Below are 27,104 nucleotides of genomic sequence, written 5' to 3'. Positions count from 1 at the left end.
ATCCCTTACTAAATACCACTGACTATCAGCACTTAGCATATAATTGGAACGTCCGTTCGTGTAAATCCAGGCTGTGCGAGGTAACAATGACGCGGTTGCGGTGCAGGATTCCAAGTTTGAGTTTATATCTATGCAGGTGTGGGTTGACACCGACGAACCTATGTGACGCATGTGGGAAAGTTGAATCTTTAGACCATTTTCTCCTCTACTGCCCAAAAGTTCGCACTTCAGAGAAAGATTTACCTGGAGGCCCCTCTCTCCAGGTTAGGGCTCCCTTTATCTTTGCCAGTATTATTATCGTTTGGTGCGAACGCCAAGGGATTTGCATTGGGTTCTATTTGTGGGTTTCTCCATGATTATATAATTGCAACTGGTAAGTTGATGTGCTAATTCTTTTGAAGTTCTACGAGCTCTTCTCTTTTCACCAAAATGTTGTCTGTTATTTAACTGTCAATATTGTTCTGTTGTTTTTATTCATTGATTTTTCAAAATTCACGATTGGTGCTACACTTTTGTCGTCATCTTCCATGAAAACTTCTTTGGTTATTCTACTACACCTTGGCCAATCCCCCCGCGTGGGTATGTGCCATGTACCTGGGGTGAAGAAGAAGAAGAAGAAGATGACACCCAACATGGAGGCCGCTAAGCAAGCCGCTGTTAACATTCCTGAGGATGAAGAGAAGGTAAGCAGAAATACGCAGTTCAAAAGGGTGCTTGAATGTTGAAGCTTAAATAACTGTCGACCATTGCGAGGAAAAGTCTAACCTCTAGCCTGCCGTAAGAAGCGCACAAAGGCCAGATTAGACCAGCATGGCTTACGTGCATACTCGTCTTCGATACTGATAATGCCCAAGCAGTAATCAAGGAAAGTATATTTTAAATCTTTATAGGTGTCTTACAGCCTAGCTTTGCTGCGGAAGAAGAGATATTTGATGGGCGTTTCACAGAGCCCGACTAGTGTGTTATGACGCTAGTCCGGTGCGCGCAATGCGAAAGAGTGCGTTGTTCCGTCATGTTCCTTTGAATGGTAATTTGGCTATGCAACTGACTTTTTTTTATGGGGGTTTGACGTCCCAAAGTGACTCAGGCTATGAAGAATGAATTAGTGAATACCTCCAGAAATTTCGACCACCTGGGGTTCTTTAACGTGTACTGACATCGCAGAGTACACAGACCTCTATAATTCTGCCTCCATCGAAATTCGACCGCCGCGGCCGGGATCGAGCCCGCGTCTTTCGGGCCAGCAGCCGAGCGCCATAACCACTGTGCTACTGCGGCCGCTGTCTTCATTTGTCAATACAATTAAAACAGTTCACGAGTATCTCATTTGCCTGAATGCGCTTGCAGCAGTACATTTAGAGTGTTCCAGCGGTCAGCAGTTCCTCCCATTTAAGATTCCTGTGACGTTCCATGGAATAACGAACAACGTCCAGTTTGTTTCCCTTTTGCGCTCGCTTGGTGTCTACAGCTTTCGACTGCTGAGCCCAAGGTTTCTGGTTCGTATCCCAGCCGCGGCGACCGTATTTCGATTCAAGGTGAAACGCTAAAGACGGCAGTGTGCGGGGTAATGACAGTTCATGTCAAAGAACCACATATTTCCTATCAGTAGGCATTTCTTCAGTACCGCGTCCTTCATAGCCCATGTAGAGCATTCGTACGTTAGATCACTTGCCGTACATAATCTTATTTTTTATTACTCTTTCTTGTGCTTCTATTTGATAAACCTTCCAAAGCGAGAAGGCGATGACGAAAGTCCGGAGGACCCTCCCCCCGAATCGATGGCGTTCGGGGTGCCGGTGAAACGACTCCAGACTGCCGTCATGGTGCTGGCTGTTGCAGCTGTCGGCGTTCTGGCTTTTTTGATCCTACAGCCAGGAGTGAGTGGACTTGGAAATACGTGGACTTGAAGGAACCGAGTGCGGCTGTATAAGCACATAAGATTCTAAAAAAAAAGCTGCGTGTGTGCGCGTGTGTGGACAGTGGAGGGGGGAGGGAATGGGAAGGAGCCTCTCTTGTTTCACGTATGTGCGCTGGGGTCGTAAGCAGCACTGGCATTTTTTAAAAAAATACTTCACGTTTTTAGCTACTCCCCAGGGACAAGAATAGACCGCAACAACAACGTCAGAACTGTGCTCCCGTAGCAATTCGTGGTGGCGCAGACCACCTTCCGATAGACGTGCTCGAAGGTGACTGCGATGACGTGGGTTTTGTGTGTGCAGTGCAACTAGACAGTGAACTCCGCGCATGGCAATACTTGAATTAGTTAGCCATCGTTCCAAAGCTGACTTCATACCTCAGCAATGCATTACAAGCACACAGGTCTTGTTTTCTATGCTTCCTGTAGGAGGCTTCAACATCCAAGCAAACAACTCTAATTTCTTCAACAGTCTTCGAATATACAGAATGATGCTGGTACCCGCCACCCTCGAAGCAAGTGTCAACACTTATGAAAAAAAAACTCTCGTCGCTCTCTTCTTTCTAAACAAAACACTAATCAAAGACGTTCAACAGCGTAAAAACTTTGAGACACCTCATCGTTTACGAGTGGGTTATCGTTACCCAAAACAACGAGCTCTGACCAACCAAAAATTGCGTTTTCTGAACCTAATCCCTCCCCCACGCCAGCTTACGTTCCAAAACATTCGCGTTGCTCAATTGTAACCATCGTGTTAGTTTTCTTTACTCCGAATTCTTGCATAATGTGGAATTACATAACTTCTGTAAGGAACACTACGTCTTTTTTTCGGCACTCGCGTAGCCCATCCAAACCAGGACGCTGCAGCAGCAAGCGGAATGCAACACCGAGGGCTGCAGGGAGCTTCGACTCTTCCTGTCATCCACCATCAACAAGTCGGCCGATCCTTGCCGCGACTTCTTCAGGTTCACCTGCGCGGCCAAACTCAAGGAAGAAAGAATGTCCTTGGTGAGTCAGCAGAATTCGCCTATTGGGAGAAAAATGCTCCTTTGTAGACCACGCGCAGATGTACCGCCTTTGCCAAAAGTAACCAGGCACGATAGCTAGCTTCTCACTCAGTCGTATATTTAGAGCACGTATGCCCCCTACCCAAGCTCGAAATCAATCTAAGGTAACGAGAGACCTCGTCCTCACCTTTAAAGATCTTCAGGTGTTTAGCAGTGCCATAAAGACTCCTCTATAACACTGAGAAGCAAACCATGCAGCCTTGTTACTTTTGGCAAAGGCAGTACTTGTTTCTGTGATGCCTTATGGTTTCACAGTAGACACTAAATATTGACAACAGCAGTTTATAACTAAATATTTAAAAGACATCTCAAATTGCATCAATGGTGATTTTGAAGGTGTCATGTTTATGGCGAGGAATGACTCAGCTGGTCTATCACCATCGCTAGAGATATGAAGCTTTAAAAAATTATTCACCAAGCATTCAGAGCTTTGCCGATCTTTATGTGGTGCAATTTACTCTTGGGCCGCGCCGCAAAATGCGAATAGCAGTCGTGAGATATATTATTCACAAAAGTGTATCCATTAACCTGTATTTTATGCAGTTTGGTAGTGAAGTGCAGCATTTGTGCAAAACAAAAAATCCGGGGTATTTGCTTCTAAGCCATGCGAGAGGTCTCTATTGTCCCTCCGGAAGTCTTAAGCTTCTACAAGGTGAGTACCAGGGCTTAGCGCAAGTGTAAGGGGCTCGGACCGCTTACGAAGCAAAACAAGCCATAAAGTATAGAACAGAAGCAAGACAAGGGGATGTATATATTTAAGGAAGTCTTTACTTAATTTTGTTGGAAATTTCAAGGCATCATAAGTGGTTATAGATTTCTTAAATATGAAGCTGAGTTCCCCAAAGCAAGAGCATTTTTCAAATAACTTAGGTTCCAACCAAATGTCTGTGAAAGGTTATTAGCATTTCAGACATTGAGGCAAACAAACGAGGCTGTTAACATTTCATCCCGTCGTTTAAGGGCATATTCTGAATAAGACAATCTTACAGAAAGCAGAAGAAGGCGCCTTCAAAGTTTGACATTAAAAGAGGCCCAAATTACCTGATGCATCTTCTTTTATCATTAGGTTCAAATTCTAAGGTTGTCCTAACTGTATTCGCGTTTATTTTTGTAAATACCTTTTAGATAACAGACATTAAGCTGATCCGTTTTTTATTTTTTAAGCCCTTGAGGTCTTCTTTCTTATGAATTTAGACAATGTTAGCGTTCTAACGAGGTTCAGATGCGCTCGAGGTCATAAGGCATTGCGTATACAGTTTTTCTGGTTTTTCTAGCACAATCTCCCCTCTGTCCTTCAACTCATCTGCTGCTACCTGATCCTCACCAGTTGCCTTCCCCTTTTTTCATTGCTCCTAAGGCTTTTTTTACTTCCTCTTTCGTTACTGGCGGGGTGTCCCATTGCTGAGTGCCATTGTCTCTCTCATTAACGTTCTCATTACACTGGCTACTGTATATATTTATGAAGAACTGTTCGGCTACATTAAGTACTTTATATCATTAAGTACACTCCCCTCTTTGTCACTTGATGCACACATCTGGTTTTTACCTATACCTAGTTTCCTTTTCACCGCCTCTAGGCTACCTCCATTCTTTAGCACATGCTCGATTCTCTCCATATTCAACTTCCAAATGTCTGCGACGCTGCGCTTATTATACATGATTACCTCCGCTCACTCCTCGCCTGATCATAACGGCGTTCCGTTTGCTTTTGCTCACCTACAGATGGATAAGGTCGTCAAGGCCAAGGTGAAGGCGACATTATTAGCCGCCTCTGTTCCGGAGCGAGGCCAAACCGCCTTCCAGAAGGCAGTAGCTCTCTACAGAGCCTGTGTGTCGCTTTACACCAGCAAGCGGTCCGAGGCAGTACACCTTCGGGACTTTCTGTCTCGTCTTGGCCTCAACCCAACAGCTCTGGACCCGTCCCGGGACCCGCTGGATTTCATAGTGAAGATGAGCCTGGCCTGGGGCATGTCGGCAATAGTGGCCATCGTCGAGGCCGCCGGTTCGAGGCGCGTTTACCCGCACGAGGCACGCAAAGCATTTTACTTTATGAAACTGCGGCAACAACCGCGCACTAAGATTAAGAAACGAGGTGGGAAATGGTGACGCTTTTCTCGTCGTCTTAGTGGCAGCAATCAGCGGGGAAAATTTTAATGCGAAAACTATAAGAGAGCTGTTCTTGGAAGTGGACGGCGTCGGCGCAGTCGTATGTCGTAAACGGAAATTTTATGCCGGTCTCTTTGCTAACAAGAATGCTATCCCCCGGGGTCCAGAGAACGGGCACTCTCTTGTCTAAGCAGGCGGTAAAGCCAATGATTTCTCAAGTACAGGAGGAGGGCGAAGTGTCTTAGATATTTTCTTCTTTTTTTCTTGATTAAGGTAAGACAACCGGCACTAATTGAATAATAGAATTCCATGTGCCCGCTTTGCTCTCTTCAGTCAGCTAGAATATACAGAAAATGATAAAGTAAGAATTTGAGTTCTGGTGACCTTTCTGTCTTCTATTGTGTTCCAGATGTTGTTTAGCGACGCCGAAAGCGAGTGGTACAGAGAGATCCCGGAATATGTACAAAATAAAACGTACGAAGGTTTCGTCCAAAAGAACCTTCGTTTTGTTATGCCGGAAGAAGATGACTCTTTCATCGAAGAACTCCAACAGAACATTACTGACACAGAAACGAAAGGTCAGTGCGGGTGTTATTGCATTGTGTCGCTTCGCAAACTTGATTTTAAATATTTGAGGCACCGGTAACGTTTAAGTGTGCAACACGTTTGCGTATGCCAGAATCGATGATGGCAGTGCGGCTTAATTAATTAGACCATTCTTGAGAATTTATTTATTTGCCTACGGGGCATAGAGCATTTAGACGGAAACCGTTCCACAGTGGGCTACGTCTTTCTTTTATTAATTTTACTTGCCAGTATACACCCGTCTTAGTTGATAATCGCCTTCCACCAGAACTATTTGAACTGATATGTATGGGACTGTAGACATCACCTTCTTGCTCTAGGTGTCTTGTAGTGAATGAGAGGGAGAAAAAAAATATATAACAAGCCTTCTATTACCTTCGTACAGCCCAGAGGCACTGCAAATGCCCAGACATTTTTATCACAAGTCGTATAGAACTTATACAACCTTTGTCCGTAAAGTTCCGAGACTGAGTCCATTAAAAAAAGCGTTGAACATTGAAATCATTTGTGCAGCACCTCTTCTAAATAGTCTCGCTTGCAGTGTATACACAGCTTCCAACGCGTCTTGAGGTCTTGGAAATTGTTGGAAAACGCTTCTTTTGGCAGGGCTGTCAGCTCCTTTGGAGGGGCGTCTTGAATGGCCTCCACACTTCCCATCCGGCGACCTTTAGGGCTCTCTGCACACGATGAAACAGGAAAAAATCGCATAGGAAGAGTTCAGGCCGGTATGATGGATGATGTTACGTTTCGCCTACGACGCGCGGTATAGCCGGCGCGGATACAACGGACGCCGGGGCTTCGTTCAAAGTGGCGGTCATTTGGACCCGTTCATCGCTGCCGCAACGCCTCCCGCCAAGCGCGTCCAGGCAGGTTTCAATGCCACGTGTCGTCGTGTGTGTGTGTGTGCATGTTGGTGCCCACGCTTGTCAAAGCGCGGCAGCCGGGGAGAGGAGCTCCCCAACTGGGAGGCGAGGAAGTCTGACCGGCGCCGGCCCGGCGGACGCGTCACTTCACGTCTCAACATGTCCGTGCGTCGCCGTCTAGTGCGACTCATCCCGAGCCGTTCCTTCTTGCCCTCGACTCCGTGGGTATAAAAGCAGCTGCCCCGGACGCCAAAGAGAGACTTCGATTTCTTCCTTCGAGTAACGTGGTCGCCCTGACCGGCTGCTCTTTTGCGATGCCAGAATAAACAAGTTGTTCTGTTGCCAAACGACTCATCCTTTGCCAGGACCTTCGGATGTTTCCAGCTGTGCCCCAGGCCGCCAGGCCAACGCTACCCTTGGGGCTTGCAACCCATTTGCAACAACTGGTTGCCAGCGGTGAGATCGCGACAACGGAGGCCAGCAGCGAAGATATGCGGTCAACTGTATGCTGAGCAGCACAACGACCATCCGGGAGCAGTGCAACGAGCCCTGTGTGATGACTGGTTGCCTGCAGCGGAACGACTGCGCTGAATTCTTGGCTGCGAGGTTTGGTGAGTGCGGGACTTTCTTCTTCTGAGTTTTGCCAGGCTTTTGTTAGTGTCAGAAACAGAGCTGGTAATTTTGGTTGTCGTTGCTGCCGGGTTAGTTTGCGGCAAGACAATAGTAGGCAGTAGAGAAAGCAGCATTCGGAGCAGCCATGGATTTGAAGTCGTTGCGCAAACCAAAATTGCTGGAGCTTGCAAGAGAGTTGGGTCTGGATGTCTCAGACAAACTCAGAAAACCAGAACTGCTAAGGGCTATTCTTGAGTTGGAGGCTGAGGATGACGAGCTGTCGGAATGCCTTGAGACCATTGAGGAGAGGGAGCAAAAAGAGAAAGACGAGCGCGAACGTAAAGAGCAAAAAGAGAAAGACGAGCGCGAACGTAAAGAACAAAAAGATAAAGAGAAAGAAGAGCGTGACCGTCAACACGCTTTGGAACTGAAGCGTCTCGAGGTAGAGATGGAACGCGCTCGTAATGGAAGTCAGGCACACGGTGCAGGAGAACGAGTATCGTTCAAAATGACTGACCTGATGCGGCCGTTTAAGCTTGAAGAGGACATTGGTTTGTTCCTGGTAAACTTTGAGCGAACGTGCGAGAAGCAGGGGTTCTCTCGGGAAACGTGGCCACAGCGCTTGCTCACTTGGTTACCCGGCGAGGCGGCCGACGTAGTCGCTCGCTTGAAGAGAGAGGAGGCAGAGGATTTTGACCAAGTGAAATCGAGTCTGCTAAAAAAGTACAGGCTGTCAGCGGAGGCGTTCCGTCGGAAGTTTCGGGAAAATTAAAAAGGCAGAAGCGAGTCATATACAGAGTTTGCCTACAGGCTTATGTCAAACATGCAGGAGTGGCTCAAAGAAGAGAAAGCGTTTGGTGACCACGAGAAAATTCTGCAGTGTTTCGGGCTGGAACAGTTTTATAGTCGGTTACCTGAGAACGTGCGGTACTGGGTCTTGGATAGGCCAGACGTTAGTACAGTGGCTAAAGCCGCCGGGCTAGCCGAGGAGTTTGTGACGCGTCGGGCTCGCGGAGCTAACGACGGCCAAAAGGGTGAATTTGGCTCCAAGTCTGAGAGGCCGAAGTTCACACCCATGAGAGCAAGGGGGGACACACGTAGTGCGGATGCGAGTGAAAGCAGTCCGACCGAACGTAAGCAGACGGCGGCAGCCGAAGCCGAACGCAGAAAGCGGTTCGAGAGGAGGCAAGCGCGCGTGTGTTATACGTGCCAGAAGCCGGGTCACTTTTCGGCGCAGTGTCCAGAAACAAGAAGAGAAGTCGTGTGTTTGTCATTATGTAGCACTGACGAGAACATGAAGCTTCTCGAGCCTTACATGCGAGACTTCCTCGTGAACGGGAAAGAGTGCCGAGTGCTTCCTGATTCCGCAGCTACAATGGATGTAGTTCACCGCTCTTACGTAGAACCCGATATGTTCACGGGCGAGTGCGCATGGATCAAGCAAGCCGTGGAAGCTCATAGCGTGTGTCTGCCCGTAGCAAAAGTGCTTATTGAAGGACCTTTCGGAGCACTTGAGACGGAGGCCGCGGTGTCATCTATGCTGCCCCCCCCCCCCCCCCCCCCCCCAGTACCCGTACCTATTTTCGAACAGGTCCGATCACCTCCTGCGCGAGAAGGGGCTTTTGTTTGGTGAGGCTAGCGTTCAGGCCTTAACCAGATCGAGAGTTCGGGAGCTCACTGCAAAGGCGGTAGTTGCGGGGCCGACGTTGTCGAACAATGAGAAAGGGTCGGAGGCGCAGCAAGCTGATATTCAAAGCACGTCCGAACTGAATAAAATTGAGCCTGTAGCGTTGAAGGCACCCGGTACTGGAGAGGAAATGCCCGACACGGGAAAGTTAGAAGAGCTTCCGGTCGAGCTTTCGGGACTAAGCTCAGTGACGAACAGGGAAGACACTGATCAGGTCATTAGTGACTTAATCATTAAAGCACCGCTGTCGGCTGAGCAGAAAACCGAACTACACCAACTCTTACAAGAGTTTCAAGGTCAGTTCTCTGAGAGGCCTGGTAGGACTTCTGTCCTTACTCATGATATAGAACTTACCTCTCCAGAGCCAGTAGGATCCAAGGCGTACCGGGTGTCACTCCGCCAGCGCGATATTATGGAGGCTGAGGTAAAGAAAATGCTACAGCTCGGTGTTATTGAGGCGGGTGAGAGTGATTATACCTCCCCTTTGATTTTAGTTGAGGTACCGGGCAAGGAACCTCGTCCTTGCGTCGACTACCGCAGGCTTAATTCCATCACTAAGGATCAAATTTATCCGATCCCTAACATCGAGGAGCGCCTTGAGAAAGTTAGTAGCGTTCAGTTTATTTCCACCCTAGATCTTGTCAGGGGTTATTGGCAGATTCCACTTACAGAAGAGGCTAGTAGGTATGCGGCGTTCATTTCACCAATGGGAACATTCCGTCCTAAAGTTTTGAGTTTTGGTTTGAAGAACGCGCCATACTGCTTTTCAAGCCTCATGGACAAAGTGTTGCGGGGACAGGAAGAATTCGCTTTACCGTATTTAGACGACGTAGCGATATTCTCCGCATCCTGGTCTGAGCATATGGCACACTTGCGGGCAGTGCTAACCCGCCTGCGCGAAGCGGGCTTGACAGTCAAGGTTCCCAAGTGCCAATTAGCACAGGCCGAGGTTGTCTACCTCGGTCACGTGATTGGACAGGGTCGTCGCCGCCCCTCTGAAATAAAGGTGGCCGCTGTGCGAGACTTCCCGCAACCGCGCACGAAGACCGATATTCGGCCGTTCTTAGGTGTCGCCGGCTACTATCAGAGGTACATCCCCAGGTACTCCGATATCGCGGCTCCCCTGACGGATGCTCTAAGAAAAACAGAGCCCCAAACAGTCGTCTGGGGCGAGACAAAGGAAGGAGCTTTTAGCGCCCTAAAGAGCGCCCTAACAAGCCAGCCTGTGCTACGATCGCCAGACTACACAAAAGGGTTCGTTGTTCAGTGCGATGCTAGTGAGCGAGGCATGGGCGTTGTACTGTGCCAAAGGGACAATGGAGAAGTGGAACACCCCGTCCTTTATGCTAGTCGTAAGCTGACCTGTCGTGAGCAGGCGTACAGCGCCACCAAGAAAGATTGTGCGTGTCTCGTGTGGGCCGTTCAGAAATTGTCATGCTACCTAGCCGGCTCGAGGTTTATCATTGAGACGGATCACTGCCCTCTCCAACGGCTGCAGACCATCTCTCCCAAAAATGGCCGCCTCCTGCGCTGGAGCCTCGCTTTGCGACAATATTCCTTTGAGGTGCGTTACAAAAAGGGGAGTCTCAACGGTAACGCCGATGGCTTAAGTCGAAGCCCCTAACGTAGGAATCCGCCTCAAAGTTGTTTGTTACTGATGTTTTCTTCCTGAGGCAGGATTTTTAACATATTGCTTTTGTTTAGTGTTTCAAAGTGATTATGTGCTTTCTAGTGCAATTTTCCAATTTGTGGACGCGTTCTGAGGGCTGCTTGACTACTGTAAGGAACTAGGCAGTAGTATAAAAGGGGAAAGAGCCTGGCAGAGCTTAGTGAGGGTTGTCTCGTGCTTGCTGACTGAGCGGTTGCGTTTCGGCGTAGTTCTAACGCTTGCTGGGAACGAGAACAAAAGTGGCAACTCTCCCGAAGTCACTTTGCAGTGTCCTGTGTGAACCTGAACCTGAGAACGAGGCCTTCTCTGTGCGCTGCGCTCATGTAACGCCGAGGGACGACCGATTTCGATTACGAGCATCATCGAGCGACATCCCTCTGGACAGCGGATGCAGTCCCCTGACCATCGGGATCTCCTTCTCCCGGCGGGGCGGTCTGTTACGTTTCGCCTACGACGCGCGGTATAGCCGGCGCGGATACAACGGACGCCGGGGCTTCGTTCAAAGTGGCGGTCATTTGGACCCGTTCATCGTTGCCGCAACGCCTCCCGCCAAGCGCGTCCAGGCAGGTTTCAATGCCACGTGTCGTCGTGTGTGTGTGTGTGTGTGCATGTTGGTGCCCACGCTTGTCAAAGCGCGGCAGCCGGGGAGAGGAGCTCCCCAACTGGGAGGCGAGGAGGTCTGACCGGCGCCGGCCCGGCGGACGCGTCACTTCACGTCTCAACATGTCCGTGCGTCGCCGTCTAGTGCGACTCATCCCGAGCCGTTCCTTCTTGCCCTCGACTCCGTAGGTATAAAAGCAGCTGCCCCGGACGCCAAAGAGAGACTTCGATTTCTTCCGTCGAGTAACGTGGTCGCCCTGACCGGCTGCTCTTTTGCGATGCCAGAATAAACAAGTTGTTCTGTTGCCAGTCGACTCATCCTTTGCCAGGACCTTCGGATGTTTCCAGCTGTGCCCCAGGCCGCCAGGCCAACGCTACCCTTGGGGCTTGCAACCCATTTGCAACAATGAGGAAGTACAGTAATGCTGTGTTTGGCGAGGAATTTTGTCACGCTGAGAGCAGTGTGCGGCCTCGCGCTGTCGTGGAGAAGGCTCCATTGTCGACATGCCCATTAGTCAGGGCGACGGCGTCGCAGTGCATCACGCATGTGTTGGAGCACGCGAATATAAAACTCCTCGTTCACCATCTGCCCTTGTGGGACGAACTCGTGGTGTATGGCACCTCAGGCATCGAAAAAAACTATCAGTATCATCTTTGTTGTAGTCTTCCGTCGCCGCACCTTTGTCGACGCCGGAGCGCTTGTGTACCGCCATTCGGCGCTCTGCTTCCTTGTTTGAGGACCGTATTAAAAACACTATGTTTCGTCTTCAACAATGATGCTGTCGACGAATGCAGCATCCTTATCAGCCTCGGAGTGCAAATCAGCACTCACTGATGCCCGCGTATCTCTCTGGTCCTGTGTGAGGAAGGGCGGCACAAGTCTGGCATTCAGCTTTCGTTTCCCCAAGTTCTCACGCAAAATTTGGTGGCATGTTGTCTCACTAATGTCGAGAGCATCTGATAGCATTCGGACTGTAATTATGTGGTCTTGCTGTATGATTGCCCTGATCCGAGCCACGTTGTTTTCATTCCGTGAGGTTCAAGGGCGCCCCTGCCTTGTGTCGTCTTCTACCGACGTTCTCCGCGAAACAAACCTTTTGTGCCACTCGACAAATCGCCCCGCAATAACGACTCGTTGCCGTAAGCGTCACGAAGGAGCTCATACGTCTGTGTGGCTGTCTTGTCAAGCTTCAAACAGAATTTCATGTCTACACGCTGTTCGAGGTGGACGTCCATCTCTCCACATTCACTCACAGGAAAATGCGCAGATGACTAGTTGCAACGTATTTTTGTACATGTAGTGCCATCTAGCGGCTTCCACAGCAATTGACATAAACAGGTCAGGTTAGCCCGAAAAGATGGCGCTACACAAACGCACCAACATTTATTTTCGGGAATTATTTCTAGAGAAGAAAATAAATCAGTCTCGAAATTTTACGGACAAAGGTTGTAATTAGCCGTTGAATTATTAACACTGTCAATAACCCTGTCGAGCATCGGCGCATTGTTTTATACAAGCTGTATTAACCGTTGCGTTGACGGGTCAGTGATTCGTTCCAGCGTCAAAAAACTTAAATCCCCCGCGTGCGATAAAGCCCACTTGTGGCCCTCTTGATATGTGGCTGCTTCTTAGCTTGGCTGCAAATGACCACTTTTGTCTTGCTTTCTCTTTGCTTCATTGTAAAATTTAGGTAGATTTAGCAGACATTTGATCAGAAATAAAGAAAATACAAAAGCCAGAACTTTTGCACGCTTCGAAATGCATGAATAGTGCGATTGTATTGAGAAGGAAACGGAGTGCAGTTGGCGCCAAGAGCAGGCGCGAACGGTCGTTCTAAGCGAAAGCTCTCCTAGATTTCATGCTGTGGCTACATAAAAGGCTAATTAGCATGCCGAGATGTATTTCTTCTCTTTAGTGTATTAATGCGATAGCAATTAGGTTGTCTTCTTGGATAAACCGTCCGGTTTGTTAGGAACAAAATTCTCTGATTTGTCAAGAGGGTCGTGGCGTCATCGGCACCGCCAAATTTGAACATCTGAGGACTAGAATGTTCGAGTGCCATCAATTGTACTATCATATGGGATTATATTAACGCGGCCCAGTCTTATACTTTTGTCCACCGCCTAATCCCAGATAATCGACCTTAGTCCACGCACTAACCCCGAATAATACAACTTAATTCATTTTCTAGCGTTGGGATAATTCAAAAATTTGGGGTCGTTTGGAATATTTTGAGGGGGGGCCAACTTGCAAATGCTATCGCATTTTTTTTCTTTAAGAATGTGGTTAAGAAAGGGCCAAGTTTGTAAACAGTAAAGGGGAATAGCGCATGTCCTGCGTGTTCTGCCCGCGTACGTTCGGCTTGCGGTGGCCACCTTTTGAGTAATCCAAAAATAAACAGTTCAGCAACATGTTGCCTAAAATCTTGCTATATGTAAAATATATTCATTCCATAAACTATATATTACATAACACTGCAATATATATAATATTTTGTTACTATAAACTTACTATATTTTGCTCAAAAAGAGATACTGAAAGAGAACTTGTTCTTTCCCTTGACTATATAGGCAGTGCAAGAAAATAAGACAGCATAGTTTCGAAATATGCAGTGCACATGTGTCTTAGTGTTGACGTAGCAAAATTGGAGGCGTGCTTCACACTGAACCTTTCAAGCACTCTATTGTTAATCTGCGTGCTCTCGAATCCCAGAAATATTAAAATCAGGTAGAAATATTCTCACGGCTATATTTCAACTACTCACTCATTGCTAATCAGGCAGACGCAGGAAAAATAGCGTCCATGAACTATACCTCGGCTGCTTCATAAAAGCTGTTCTTTCGTTGCGATCAAAATTCTCAAGCACAAATAACCATTTAACTATAGCTGCGACGCGAGATTTCAATAGCCACCTTAGTCTTCTGCCCTTTTTTCTTTTCAGTCGTAAATTTCATATTAGATGTATTTGAAGAGATAAAAAAGAATAAAGAAGACTTCAAGTATACTATTCTCGTGAAAGATGTGCCCAAGTACCTCGACAACTTCGTCACCAATGGTGAGCAGCTATAGACGTTAAGTCTGAAGCGATATTTTTAAATGCATCGTGAAGCTTTGAGCGCAGGAGGCACTGCTTCCCTGAACATTAAATTCGTAGCTGTTTCTCTTTTGTTTGTCTTTGGCAACATTCATCACTCTTGTCACCTTTATGGCGACAACTTGCATGTTAAACTTTGATTACTTTCCAGCCTTTAGTGAGCAAATGCATCTCATTTTTTTTCTCTTATGGAACAGTCTAATACAAGCCGCAAAAGCTCCTTACGAGTACTCGACTAGCAGAAAATATTGGCTCTGTAATCACCTTTTACTCAACCACAGAGAGTGTGCATGTGCAAACACTCTGCACATGCCCTCAAAAACAAAAGTATCAGTAAATGCCTCCACAGCTGTGGCGCACTAGACTCATATGCACAGGTCTTCTGCAGGCGACATATCCACTCACCTGAGTAATGTTTATTATAATCAGCATGATCGGGCCGATTGTAAAATGGTGCACACGCATAAAGTGAGCAACACACAGGCCCTGACCAGTGAAAAACGTCAATAAAGTTTACTCCAAAACGATTTGTGTTCAAAAAAATAAAAACCCTGTCGATGTGGCGGCTACAGCTGTTAGAGAAGGAGGCGTGGTTTATGGTTACGTTCGGTTCGCCAATCAGTAATCAGTTCTTGATACTTAATTCTAACCTCCAGAAAAAAAATGAAAAGATAAAAAGAGCAGGTGCTGACAATAGTGCCTCGTGCCGAAGGCGGACCTATTTCCTGTTAACACCTTCGACACATTTGGCTGTCTTGAGCAGAGAACCAATGAGGACTCTTCACAGCCGAATCGAAATATTCCGTCACTTCTTCGAATGAGCATTCTCTGGGGTGCACTCAGACTTGTCAGCCTCTCCGAACTCGTTTCCTCAATGCCATCGTCTCTACTGTAGACGTCGTTCCTCTATGCTTTTTTTTTTGTGAGCACGGCATGATTAAGAATACATGGCCGCACATGACACCACCTACTTACTCAGGTATCACCAGCATGCTCTTCTATTTTTGTCCTTCAATGTGCACCTAATCGAATGCCGAAGATGGCATTTGTTCAACTGCGGCGAAGCCGCGGGTGGAAGTCACCCAAACAGCAGAAGTGCCTCTGATCCGGCAGGCTTGCACATATATATTAACCGCTTCTAATATATGCATGCAGTTTATTAATACTATGTAACTCGTTTTTACACCTGAAGGGTTATTTCTCTTTTCTAGGTCAGTGGAAAAAGATGATCATGTTGCACAGTGAACGCAGGTACCGCATGAGCGACCAGATGATCCTAGAGCCCTTAGGAGCGAGGGTCATCGTGTTCCTGTACAAAGAGATACACCGCATTGACGCGTTGCTTCTGATCTCGTGGAGCGTACTGCGCCAAATGGCGCCGTACGCTGACGGTACTGCCCACGGAGGGTCGCCGGCCAAGACGCAAGACTTCTGTTACGATGACGTATATGATGTGCTCGAGGCGGCGCTGGTGTCCAAAGCCCTTTACAACAGTGAGTGGGCCCCCACGCGCATGCGCTGTGCACCCCGCCTTCTATATTACATTTCTACTCAGGCATTGCTCATGCCGAGCTTGTTTTTTGAAATAATGTTTTATTGGTTGGCGATACGAGAAACGTTAGTTGTAACAACTCTGGCACGTTGTTTCTGCGTTCTCCATGGACCAGGCCGTAAACTGCCGTGACAAAGTCCGGTAGAATAAGCAGTGAACTGTTCCTTCGTCAGTTTTCATGCAGTGGTTCCCTTCTGGTTTTAGTGTGAGGACTGTTAGCCTCCTACCCCGCAAAACCCGCATGCGGACATAAAGTCTGGCACATGATCAATAAAGCACAGTAAAAGCACGTAACCGGCTCCCTGGGTCAGTGGATACCTCAATCGCGCTTTGAGCTACGTGGCGGTAGTGACAGAGATTTGCGCTGCGTGCGTTACCGTTAACAACGTTGAGAGATAGAAACGTGGCAGTGAAGCAATAGGCCGCCGACGTTCATTCGGTTCATTGACGCTGGCGTGGTCAATGTTGTAGAACGCGTTGCTTTTGAGGAAAGGAAAGGCGCACAACTTCCTCCCTGGGTCAACGGACACCTCTATCAGCTGCGAGGTATGAGTGTCGGTTGTGTCCACATGCCAATCACCCGGGCAACGTGCCGAGCATCATTTCGCGCAAAAGAAGGCTAAACAGCTGCTTCCAGTCACCTTCAGAGTTCACAGCTAGCCGCTAAGGGCGCAACGTTAGAAGCAGCACCAGTCTCTAATATTAGTACGCACAACGCGTAGTGTTTTCTTTATTTTCATTTTCGCGAGCTTCAACAAGTGCGTTGTTTCAACACTGGTCCTAGAGAGCGATTCAATGACGCTAGGATGTAGTCAAAAGTTCAGCAGTGTTATTTCCCTTATTATTTGAATTTTCCCATTGTATGTCGATCAGAATCTGGCGAACAAAGCAAATGCCCCACCAAAAGTCATGCCGATCAAGGGCACGCATAAGAATGCGCGCACTTGAGCAGAGTGAACGTAAATTTTCTTTGAGCACGAGGAAAACGTCTATTGCCTTTCAGATCCAATTTGCTTCATTCAAAGTAGCTATGTATATAACTTAAGTGTCCAGTAATTTCCAAGTTTTCCGGAGTGAAGCAGATAGGCGAAAATAGGAAGAACATCACAAAGTTCATGTGAAACAGCGGTTGTGCATCGCGCGTCGCGTCGTCCTATCTTGCATTAGCAATCTGGTATGCTGCATCAACTCGGAATTTGAGAACTGTGGACGATTATTTTCTCCCCATACCTCACGCTTTCGCTCACCGTTGCTTCACTGTTAATTGCTGCCAGCTAGGAGCTGAGAAGGATCCGATGCAGCGCTCCTCCTGATAAATCTGCCTGGCGAAAAGGGTCAAGAAGAGCAGAACTACTCTCCGAGAGTCAATAAATAATTTTCTAACAAAAAACAACACATGTTTTGAAATATTCGCATACGCGAGTTGGCACCAAAGACTGAGTAGCTCGGCCCAGTGCAAGCATGCTGCGCTGTTGCCTACAACCCGCGGCGCCACTGACTGCAGCGCCACCTTTCATTTCAACGATGACGCTTGTCTATAGACCGATTACTATAAATGCCGGTGGCGTTTGTATCTGTACGGACACTGTACAAAAAAAGAGGGTATTGTCCACGCCAACCGGTCCGAATGAACTATTCAGGATTAAGTTGGGTTAGGGTTCATTGTGGTGGATTGCGGTGGATTAAGATTGTATTCTGGCTGATTGTGGTAGATAAGAAAAGATTACGTATGATTAAGATGCTTTATCTCGGATAAAGGTTCAATAAATTGGGTTAAGTTGTAGCAGGGTGGAGAAGGTTAGACTATGGTGGATTCTGATGGATCGAGGGTAGATTCTCGTAGATTGCTGTGGATTAATAGTGGATTATGTTGCATTAAGTTGGATTATCGGGATTTCGGTCCTTAAGGGTGTATTACAGTGGATTTTTGGTCGCTTTGAAAAGAAGCGAATGATTTCGCTTTCACGGCACATAAGTATTCGTAAGTCCTCTCCGTAATTTTTTTCATGATTCGGATGAAGGTCTGCAACAATCAGAACTCTTCCGCTATCCGACCGTATCAAAGGCGATGCTTTTACGTTTTTTTTATTTCTGCCGCTGTCTGATCACCATCGTTGGCCCCTCATTCAACCATCACCACTAGAGACTGCTGTGCTCCGCCATACGGCCCCTCTTAGGGCTGTCCTATGCGTTCTTGGAGGGTCTCGGAAACCATGGTGTGGACCTCACTGAAATATTTATGCAAACTTATTGCAACGTTTTGCGTGGCCATTCCGTTATCTTCAACGATCTCACTTGTTTCAAGTCCACTTTGAACGCCATCGTCACTCTTGCGCTGCCGCATATCTACCTCCCTCGTGCTAAGCAACAAAATGTTGCTGCTTGTGCTTGGCCCCCTACCTCCACAATACGCCTTCCCTTGCAGAACCCCAAAGCAATTCGGGAATACGCAGATGTCAGAACACTTTAGTGCACATAATAGTGCAAAAGGCTGCCGTCGGCGCTGACATTATCCTTGCGACAGGTGCACACAAAAATGCAGCGAACGATATGGCGGCGCTCGTTTGTTTATGCCGGCGTTATTGTACTGTTCACATTGTTTCTTGCTCACTGATTACAGTGGTGACCCCGGAGGCGCTCAATGACGTGAGGTACATCGGTTTCCACGTGCACAAAACCGTCGAAACTACCATCGGCAGGTCCAGTTGGTTCCCGGTTGCCTCCAGAAGAATTGCCAGGAGGAAGGCCAAATCCATGAGGCTCATCATTGCGTACCCATTTAACCTGACGAGTCCTGCCGCCATGGACCGCTTCTACGCCGATATGCCAGATGTGGCCGTCAAAGGTATTCGTTTAGTTCTGACCTTGCTTACATGCTTTCTTGGTGCACCACACTACGCTTTATTTCCAGTCGCCTGTACCGCGAACGGAAGCCTATTGGATAATTTTGGGGAGTTTGTTCTTTGTGACGTTCTTCAGCAAGAAAAACGGTGTGATATGTGCACGACACTGGTTATTTAGAAGGTGAACAGTAGGAAGCAGAGCTTTGAACATGGTGGTGAGTTTCTAACTTGCTCGTAACCATGGTGCTCCAAGTTCTGCTTCCTGCTGTTCACCCTACTATGATTAAGCCCGGTCCACTGCCATGCCATAGGTGCGAGTTAGAATCTACCTATTTCATTTATTCATTAGTTCTTTTATTAGTTCGCTCCTTCGTCCTACGTGCTCATCGAAAATGATCATTTTTCACAATGTACAGTGCATCAGTATACAATCTTAAAACCTTTGAGCTGTAGCAAAATGATCATAAATTATGGTGAGGCATAAAAAAAAGAAAAAAAGAGAGCCTCTGCCTGCGCCACAAGTATAGCAAAATGATCATATAATATGGTGGAGCTGCCATAAAAAGAATGTAAACCAATAAGCTCCTGCCTGCACCACTGACGTATGTCGGAAGTCAAGTTTACCACTGCTAATTCTATTATTTATCTCGGTTCTACCGCAGACAGTAGTTTCGTGCTGTCCTGGTTGAACGCCAGCCGCTTCGTGCGGCGCGTCGAAATCCTTTTCAAGGACGAAGTGTTCTTCAGCTTGTCATCACTGAACGCTCAGCACGTCTACGAGACCAACACCGTCAATGTGGCCGGCGCGCTTATACAGCCCGTGCTCTACTTTCACGGTGCGCCTGCTGGATTCAACTACGGCGGCATTGGACAGGTACTGCGGATGTAGCACCGTGTCACATGTCCACCTGTGCTTCGTTCACGCTGCGTATTTAATGTTTGAGCCCACTGACAACACTGGCTGCCCTTGGTGTGCCTCAGGTGTTTCGTAGCGATAGCTACATTACGGTAGCCTTTCGAGCCTTCAGCATGGAGGCGCCATGGCAGTGGCGGCGCCGCCACCCCGTGGCTGTGCCGCCACGCTGTCACGTGGTTGGTCACGTGGTGCGGAGCAGCTGCCGGCGGCGCGGCGCCGTGGCTGGTCACGTCATGCGGAGCAGCTGGTGCTGCCGGCGGCGGGCGCGCCGGCGAAAGCGAGCCACAGTAGCTGTGCGCATGCGCCATGTCAAGTGGGACGAAGATGAAGAAGGAACGCCAAGAGAAACGGAGTTGCGAGAGACTGACTTTGCAGTTCAACTGAGCAAGTTCCACTCGCAGAACTGTAGCCATCGCGTCACTCCAGGTTTAACCAGTGTTAAACCACCACCAATTTTTTATATATTTTTGGCATAGTTCGCTTCTCTGGGAGCCACAGAGTCACAAATTTCCAAATACGATAACAATTTTCCGCGAAGTAAGAAAATTCCTTGAGTCGTACAACGCGCGTCTATTACGCTGCGTCCAGGCGCTCAGGAAACGTGCGCTCGTCCTTGACCCGAGGCTATGTCAGTCCGAAATGCGGAGTATATCTTTCAATGTTAAGCATTTCAACAGGTATTCCTGAGTACTCAATTTTAGTACTCTCATTTGTTAATATGTACAACACTGTTATAACCTGCCTTCCATCACACTCAAAACTGTTTTTATATGCAGATGATACTGTTTGCCAATACCAAGTGATGCCAAGAAGCATGCGACAGGGTGCAACGGGATGCGCATTTTTTTATGAGAATCGTATGAAGCTAATCAGATTTTTGCTGATGTTTTAAAAGCATGTCTATATTATTGTCATAGTCTATACAAGGTGTTTATAACATCCTCTTATATTTAACGATTTTCATTGCAAAAACAGAGAGCACGTCTCGGCTGTCTGGGCAGTTAGATTCTACAGGATGGTGAACATTTGCGTAGGATTGAGCACACGGATTAGATGATTGAATACCTAAAATTAACGTATTAACTTCCTTATTTTTTGTTTTAGAGAGTGAGATTGTGGTTTTGAAGTTTAAGGCTGTATACGTCGAATGTGAACCCACTTTTTAAGTGCTCTTAATCGGCAAATATTCAACGTCTAAAATACGCAAACTAGCTCTTTGAGTTGCCTTTCCCGCAGAGCATATTTTTTATTATTTTTTTAGTGCTGTTAATGGCATTTTTTCTGGATCAGGTACAGACGCTGATTTTTCGCATTTGATGATATAAAAGAAGTCAAACTTCATTTCGGAAACTATGTCATGCGGAGCGAAGTCATTTTATAAAGTTAGCAGTGCGTGAAGCAAACTCAACTAGATTTCAAGCGCGTATTTTTGACATCGTATATTTGTAACCACATTGCCCATTAAGAAAATATAAACCCGGTTCACCTTACACGCTTACGGCCTTTTCAGATAAGTCTCTGCATATGCTAAAGAAAATCCCCGGTATATCTTCATGACACGAACTCTAATGGTTGTGCATGCCCCCTCTAGAACTTAAACTGAACTTCAAGTATCTTGGTATCGCATCTGACAAAACACTGTCGTGGAACTTCCATGTTCAAGAGCTAGGCAAACGTTTACGCGAGGGGTATGTTTAAATGTATGTCCTATGACCTCTTTTTGATGCCTGTAAAAAGAACACTGTATGAGGAATTCAGACAGCCAGTATTACGGTATGGAATAACAATTTTCGGTACTGTGCCCCTGCATAACTGAACACACTGAGCCGCAAACTGCCATTGATTGCCACTAATCTCGCCTACGAAACCTACTCTCATGATAAATGAGCCACAGTCAATACGAAACATTTTGACATGCTACCTGTACACGAATTTTTTTTTCAGCTTCTTTATTTTGATTTGTATGTAACAAAAGCAATATAGAGCTTGCAAAAAGTGTATCAGCTTCTTTAAAATCGAGAACGATAAACACGACCTCTACATTATTCAGAAAAGTATGCCATAACCCGCATCTTCACCAATTACCACCCAAAAAAACTATTTATTATACTCCTTATTGCTTCAATAAAACACGAACTGTCCCGAACAATAAGCAACTTCAGATGTTTCCTTGATCGTGATTGAAATGTAACGTCGACTGAGTAAAATTTTGTCATTTCCTATGTGAATTTGTGCACGGAGCAAAAACCTTTTCTTATGATGTCTCTTTCTTCTTACATCGCGCAAGCAATTCCTGCGTCTTTATCGGTTTCTCTCTTTATTTTTAATTTTATTTTATTCGGTGTTGCATCATGCACTTAAGGCCCGGTTGCCCAGCCTCGCACAAGTGCGGTAAAGCTTATCCTTGCTGGAGCACATATTGTATGTATGGAAGTGAAGAAAATAGGCTATTTCCTCGCCGCCGCCGCCACCGCCGCCGCGGGTGTTTAAGTTTCGTCTTTTTGCCGAAGAGGGCGACACTGCACCGTGTAGCATCTAGTGAACGGAGCACGACGACGACATGCCGTTTGCCACTTCAGAGCGCCGCTTCGCTTCAAAACAGCATAAAACCCACATAATTACCGCAACGAAATCAAATTGCATATATGCTTTACGTGTACCCTGACACTCACCCCCATGAATGTAGCGAAAAGTGGTTTGTACATATCGCCGCATTCTCAGCTGCACAATGTTCCGATCAACTAAGGCTCTTTTTGAAGCATAGAGACGGTGCTCTTCTCCTTGAACAACCTTATCTCATTGTTATTTCTGCGCTTGTTGCGTACTTTGCGCACTCTCATAGACTTCGATTACAAAAGGCAATAATTTCATAAGCAGCAAGCATTCGTCGAAGCATTCGTCACGTTCAGCGGAGCGGAGCAAAAGAGCGGAGAGTAAATGAAAACTGGGATTAAAAAAGATGTCGTCCGTCCCTCTGTTCGTGTGTTTGCTACCAACGGATAAGCATTTAGTCCTTCAAATTTTAGTTGGTCTTCTGTTGACCAAACATCGTTTCCGGAGACTAAAGGTTGTAGTTACTCCCGAACGGACAGAAAATAGCTCATCAACTTCGCTGCATCCCTAAAAAAAAAAAAGACGTCATGCCACATATGCGTTGCGTGCTACACGCATGAGGTTGATGATTAGTTCCCACATCGATCACTGGCTTCAGCATCAGTGCGATCTAGAGGTGGCTTCTGATGCGGCTGTTTGGCTTTCTTGAGCACGCGGACGAGGGAAGTAGTTGAGTGATTTCCTCTTTATATCGAAAAAAAGTAGTCTAAAGTTGGTTTCTCCGCAACAACAACAGTGACCGAATCATGTGCAAATCTGCGGTTACGTGATAACTTTAGGCTTCTCCTATATTTGAGTAACAGACGAGGTAACAGGTTTTCTAAAACACTTGCCGTGAAACAATTCACGAATCAAGCTGCTGAGAAAATTTTCATGCACTAGATGCCTCTCTTCTCGATAACTCTTAAAGCGACGCAACGCCAACGCCAGTTTCTCCGGCAACACTGATTTAAAACCAATGTCGGTGTTTTTCACTGTCGTCATCCTAGGCTTTACCACAGATCCACGGCTGTAGGATTTCTTATTGATAATCCGCCAATAATTTGAGCTTAAACACCAGAGATATAAAAGTTTTATTTTTCTAATTCGCTTGGCGCAGGTAATGGGCCACGAAATGACGCATGCGTTCGACGTGAACGGCCGGAACTATGACGAGCGGGGTGCATTAAGCCACTGGTGGCCCGCAGCGGCCACGGACAAATACGTCGGGCAGACTATGTGTCTCCGGACTGCACATCGAGAGGTACGCTGCCCATGATGTCCCTTCGTTGCCCTTTGTGGAAAGCTTACGCAGAGTAACATCTGAATACGTGCAGTTTTGCGAAGTACGTAATTGCGCCCATTCTGCAATCATAAACAACCGGAATGTGCTCGCTTTTATTGCGGTTTTCGAGCTGTCATTGTTCCTTACTTTCCACAAAAAAAATGTAACTATGCAGGTTCCAGGTCTCAGCGGATTGCTAAGGTCAGCAATTTTTCGGGGCTGCTTCTAGAAATAAACTGCGTTACAGACCTTCAACCTTACTCTATAATGCCTAAAGTGATCGTAATCAAATCACATCGGACCGTGTGTAATATGCTAGCCTTCAACAAACTGCCTGCTCTCCGTACTGAATTTAACATATATGTGCAGCCCTTTTCAATATCAACTTCTCGAATTCCGCATTTCATGTGAAAATACACTCAGTAAACGTGGTTTAAGTACCGTGGATTGATATCTTCCTCCTGTCGGGCGCTGGCATTGTTTAAGTTCGCAGTGAGACCACCACTTGCGTGCGTGGCTTTTCAGAGGAAAATTGTTTCCTGCTTCTAATTTTTTGGCGTAATGCAGCTGGCACAGCTGTCAGACGTTGAACCTCCGCAACCCCGCTTTCCTCGTCATTGAGGATTGAGTTAAGGCCAGTGCTCGGAGCAAAAGAAAAGAAAAAGAAAGCTTTTTCTGTGTACGTGGGTGGCTTTCAATCTCTAGGAGCACAGATCACCACCGTGGCAATTTTTAATTACGCCGACGCCGTTTTTAAATGAGCTCGATATCCTGAATTCAAATTTACCTGAACAGAGACACATGCTTATTTCTAGCGAATAAAATTATGATGATGATGAATTTTCATGGCACAAAGGAAGATTAGCCGAAGAGCGCCATGGCACAATGTATTTCACATTACACAAGATGTGATACCGGGCTAAGGGACAGGTTGCGCCCATTGTTTTATTGGTGCGTACCCGGCCGGCGGCAGTGGGGACCGAACGTCGCCCCGCACCTCCCGCATACTAGGCGCATGCTCGCGCCTGTGGGCTATTTTTCCGGTCTAGCGAATAAAATATATTTATCCTTATGTCTCTAAAAAAAAGTTATTAGTCACAATCCGTCAGATGTCACAGACTTGAAAAAGTACGTCATTGGCGCTTGTATTTTTAAAAGTGCACATCATGTTGTGGCATCTTTGGCGTAGTTCCTAAGGCTAATTAACTTCAGCGTTCGACATTTTCGCCTGGAAAAAATTCCAGTCTATCAAGTAGAAAAAATAAATTCACCCTGGCGCAGCCTTACACGAAGGTTAAACGCCTTTGTGACAGCTTCCTTTAGTGATCGAACCCAGTACATCCGCCTACGTTAGACATTGTAGTTTTGAGAACTTCATTCGCACTTCTCTTCCATTTGAACTGCTGGCGTTCGATGGGTAGGTATCACATAAGCGGCCTTGATTTGAATGGCACGCTGTCTGTTGTTAGCTCTCACGTTGGTGATGAAAGATTACTTCATCCATACTGACATTTGTGTGCACAGATGGCAAAAGAAAGTACACACACACAATTTTTTTTGCATCACACGAACGTTCATGACATTTTAATAGAGCCTAAACGCATTTCTGGTTCACTAAATAAACCGTTCCTACCCCTGCGGTTCACATCGCGTTGCGTACAGGCTCTGAAGAAACGCGCACTAGAATTGGACCAAAGGCTTGACTCCGAAGACCTGGCTGACGTCATGGGGACACGTGCAGCCTTCGACGCATTGCAGAATATGAGTGGAGAAGTGATGACCTCGAGGAGCGGGACCGGCGCTGCACGAGCGCTCAACACCCCAGCTGGAAACGTGGCCGGCTTCACGGAGCTCCAGCTGTTTTTCATTGGTCATTGCGCCAAGATGTGCGACCCTAAAGTCCCACCACGCGAGCGGGACACCAGCGTTGCCCACGCTCCAAACTGGGCTCGTTGCGTGGTGCCCTTGATGAACATGCCGGAGTTCGCGGAAGCGTTCAGCTGTGCGCCGGGCACTTTCATGAACCCTGAGAGAAAGTGCAGGTTCTGGTAAAAGCCTTCTGCGGAGTTGTCACCGTAAACACTTTCATGCCTCGAAATATGTATATCGCATCCAAATATTTCTGCCTGTAACACATGTGGGAGTTTCCCTCTCCTGTTCTTGAGGACACTAATGATGGACTTATGAATTAAGCAGTTAATCTCAAAAAAGATAGTTCTCAATAGTCATCACAATCATCGCTGTTTCGGGACATTGCAGAATTAATGCCTTCTCTTAGCAGTATCTTTTAACTCCGTGCAAGGCAAGAACTTCTCGCAATATGCTTTCAAATCCCATAGCTTTAATGCTGCACTCTACTTTCTACCTCACAGGATATGCTTATCTCATTTTATTATCTAAATGCTGTGGTAACTGACGACTAGAATCCTGTTCGCGCTGTATGTTGTGCCGGATTACATTTCCGCATTTAATGTATGCTATAATACTATTACATGATGTGTGGTTCTTGATCTACGTCCAGCTGCATGCAACGTTTCGTTTTGCGCTTGGAATATTGTGCCGCCTTACCATGACCACAGTATTGCACGGTGTTATAGGTGATTAAACAATGTCCACTGTATTTTATGCCTCTGTGTTATCGGCAACTCGCTGCTCCTGTTTAATACCCGCCGTCAATATTTTTCTGGTCAGCTTCTCCATTCTACAGCTCATAGTGCCGTAATGAAGTGTTGGTCGTCACGTCGTTCAGTTCTTCTTTACTTTCTTGACGCCGCTGCAAAGCACTTTGTTCGGCGATCCTGTTTTGCAGTACATCTAAAAAAAAGCCAGTTCTCAATAGTGATCACTAACAGTGTTGTATTGAGGCTCTGCATTAAGCAAAAGGGCCTATCATGCTAGTCTAGTGTTAAGAAGGAATCTCTCAAGGTGGAGTAGATACGTCGTCACCATCATCATCAGCCTTATTGCACCCACTGCAGGGCAAAGGCCTCTGCCATGTCTCTCCAATTAACATCGTGCTGTGCCAGGTGCGGTCACCCTATTTTCTCAAATTTCAAAATCTCATCCGCCCACCTAACTTTCTGCCGCCGCCTGCTGCGCGTACCTTTCCTTGAAATTGAGTCTGTTACCCTTAAGGAACATTGGTTATCTCGCCTTCGTATTACATACCGTGCCTGAGCGCATTTCTCCCTCTGATTTCGACAAGAATGTCATTAAACCGTGTTTGGTTCCTGGTCCACTTTTAGTTTTTTCCTGTCTCTTAATCTTAACCTATCATTTTTATTTCCTTACCTCGCTGTGCTGTCCTTAAGTCGAACCCTTTTCGTTAGCCTCTACGTTTCTGCCCTATAGGTGAATACCAGTCGGTAACTAACGTGGCAATTAGTATTACATGACAGGATTGAACAGCGCACAATGGACGAGGACACAAGGAAATAACGAGACACACGAGGTAAACTGCCATCCATGATCTGAGAACATGCTAAGTTCGCTCCACCCCATTCTTATTCTGCTAGTTGTTTCACTTCCGTGGTTCGGATCTGCGGTCAATAACTTCCCCGAGTAGACGTATAGGGCAGCTAGGGAGTGATTACTCGCAAGCGTCCGCGCCAGCGCCATCATGCGGCTACAGTGGAAAGTTATAACGCTTGCACAGAAACTTCGTAGTTGAAAAATTCATCCTGGTCCAGGGTCCCAACCCGAGACCACTACCTCCTC

At 46.8% G+C, this 27,104-nt stretch overlaps 1 protein-coding gene across 1 annotated transcript; it reads left to right on the top strand.

The window, feature by feature from the left end:
- The first annotated feature begins 581 nt into the window (after positions 1-581).
- Positions 582-25,898, top strand: LOC144095343 (endothelin-converting enzyme 1-like). Its single transcript, XM_077629108.1, has 11 exons — positions 582-683; positions 1,734-1,877; positions 2,759-2,923; positions 4,705-5,010; positions 5,498-5,666; positions 14,047-14,160; positions 15,411-15,692; positions 18,372-18,596; positions 19,257-19,468; positions 23,223-23,366; positions 25,050-25,898. Exons 1-11 carry the CDS (start codon positions 582-584, stop codon positions 25,437-25,439), a joined length of 2,253 nt encoding a protein of 750 aa, XP_077485234.1. The 3' UTR covers positions 25,440-25,898.
- Positions 25,899-27,104: the final 1,206 nt, after the last annotated feature.

Source organism: Amblyomma americanum, chromosome 6 (assembly GCF_052857255.1).
Source record: "Amblyomma americanum isolate KBUSLIRL-KWMA chromosome 6, ASM5285725v1, whole genome shotgun sequence".
NCBI classification, from domain to species: domain Eukaryota; kingdom Metazoa; phylum Arthropoda; class Arachnida; order Ixodida; family Ixodidae; genus Amblyomma; species Amblyomma americanum.
The sequence above is the reverse complement of the archived record's forward strand: the minus strand, read 5'-3'. Positions and strand labels throughout refer to the sequence as shown.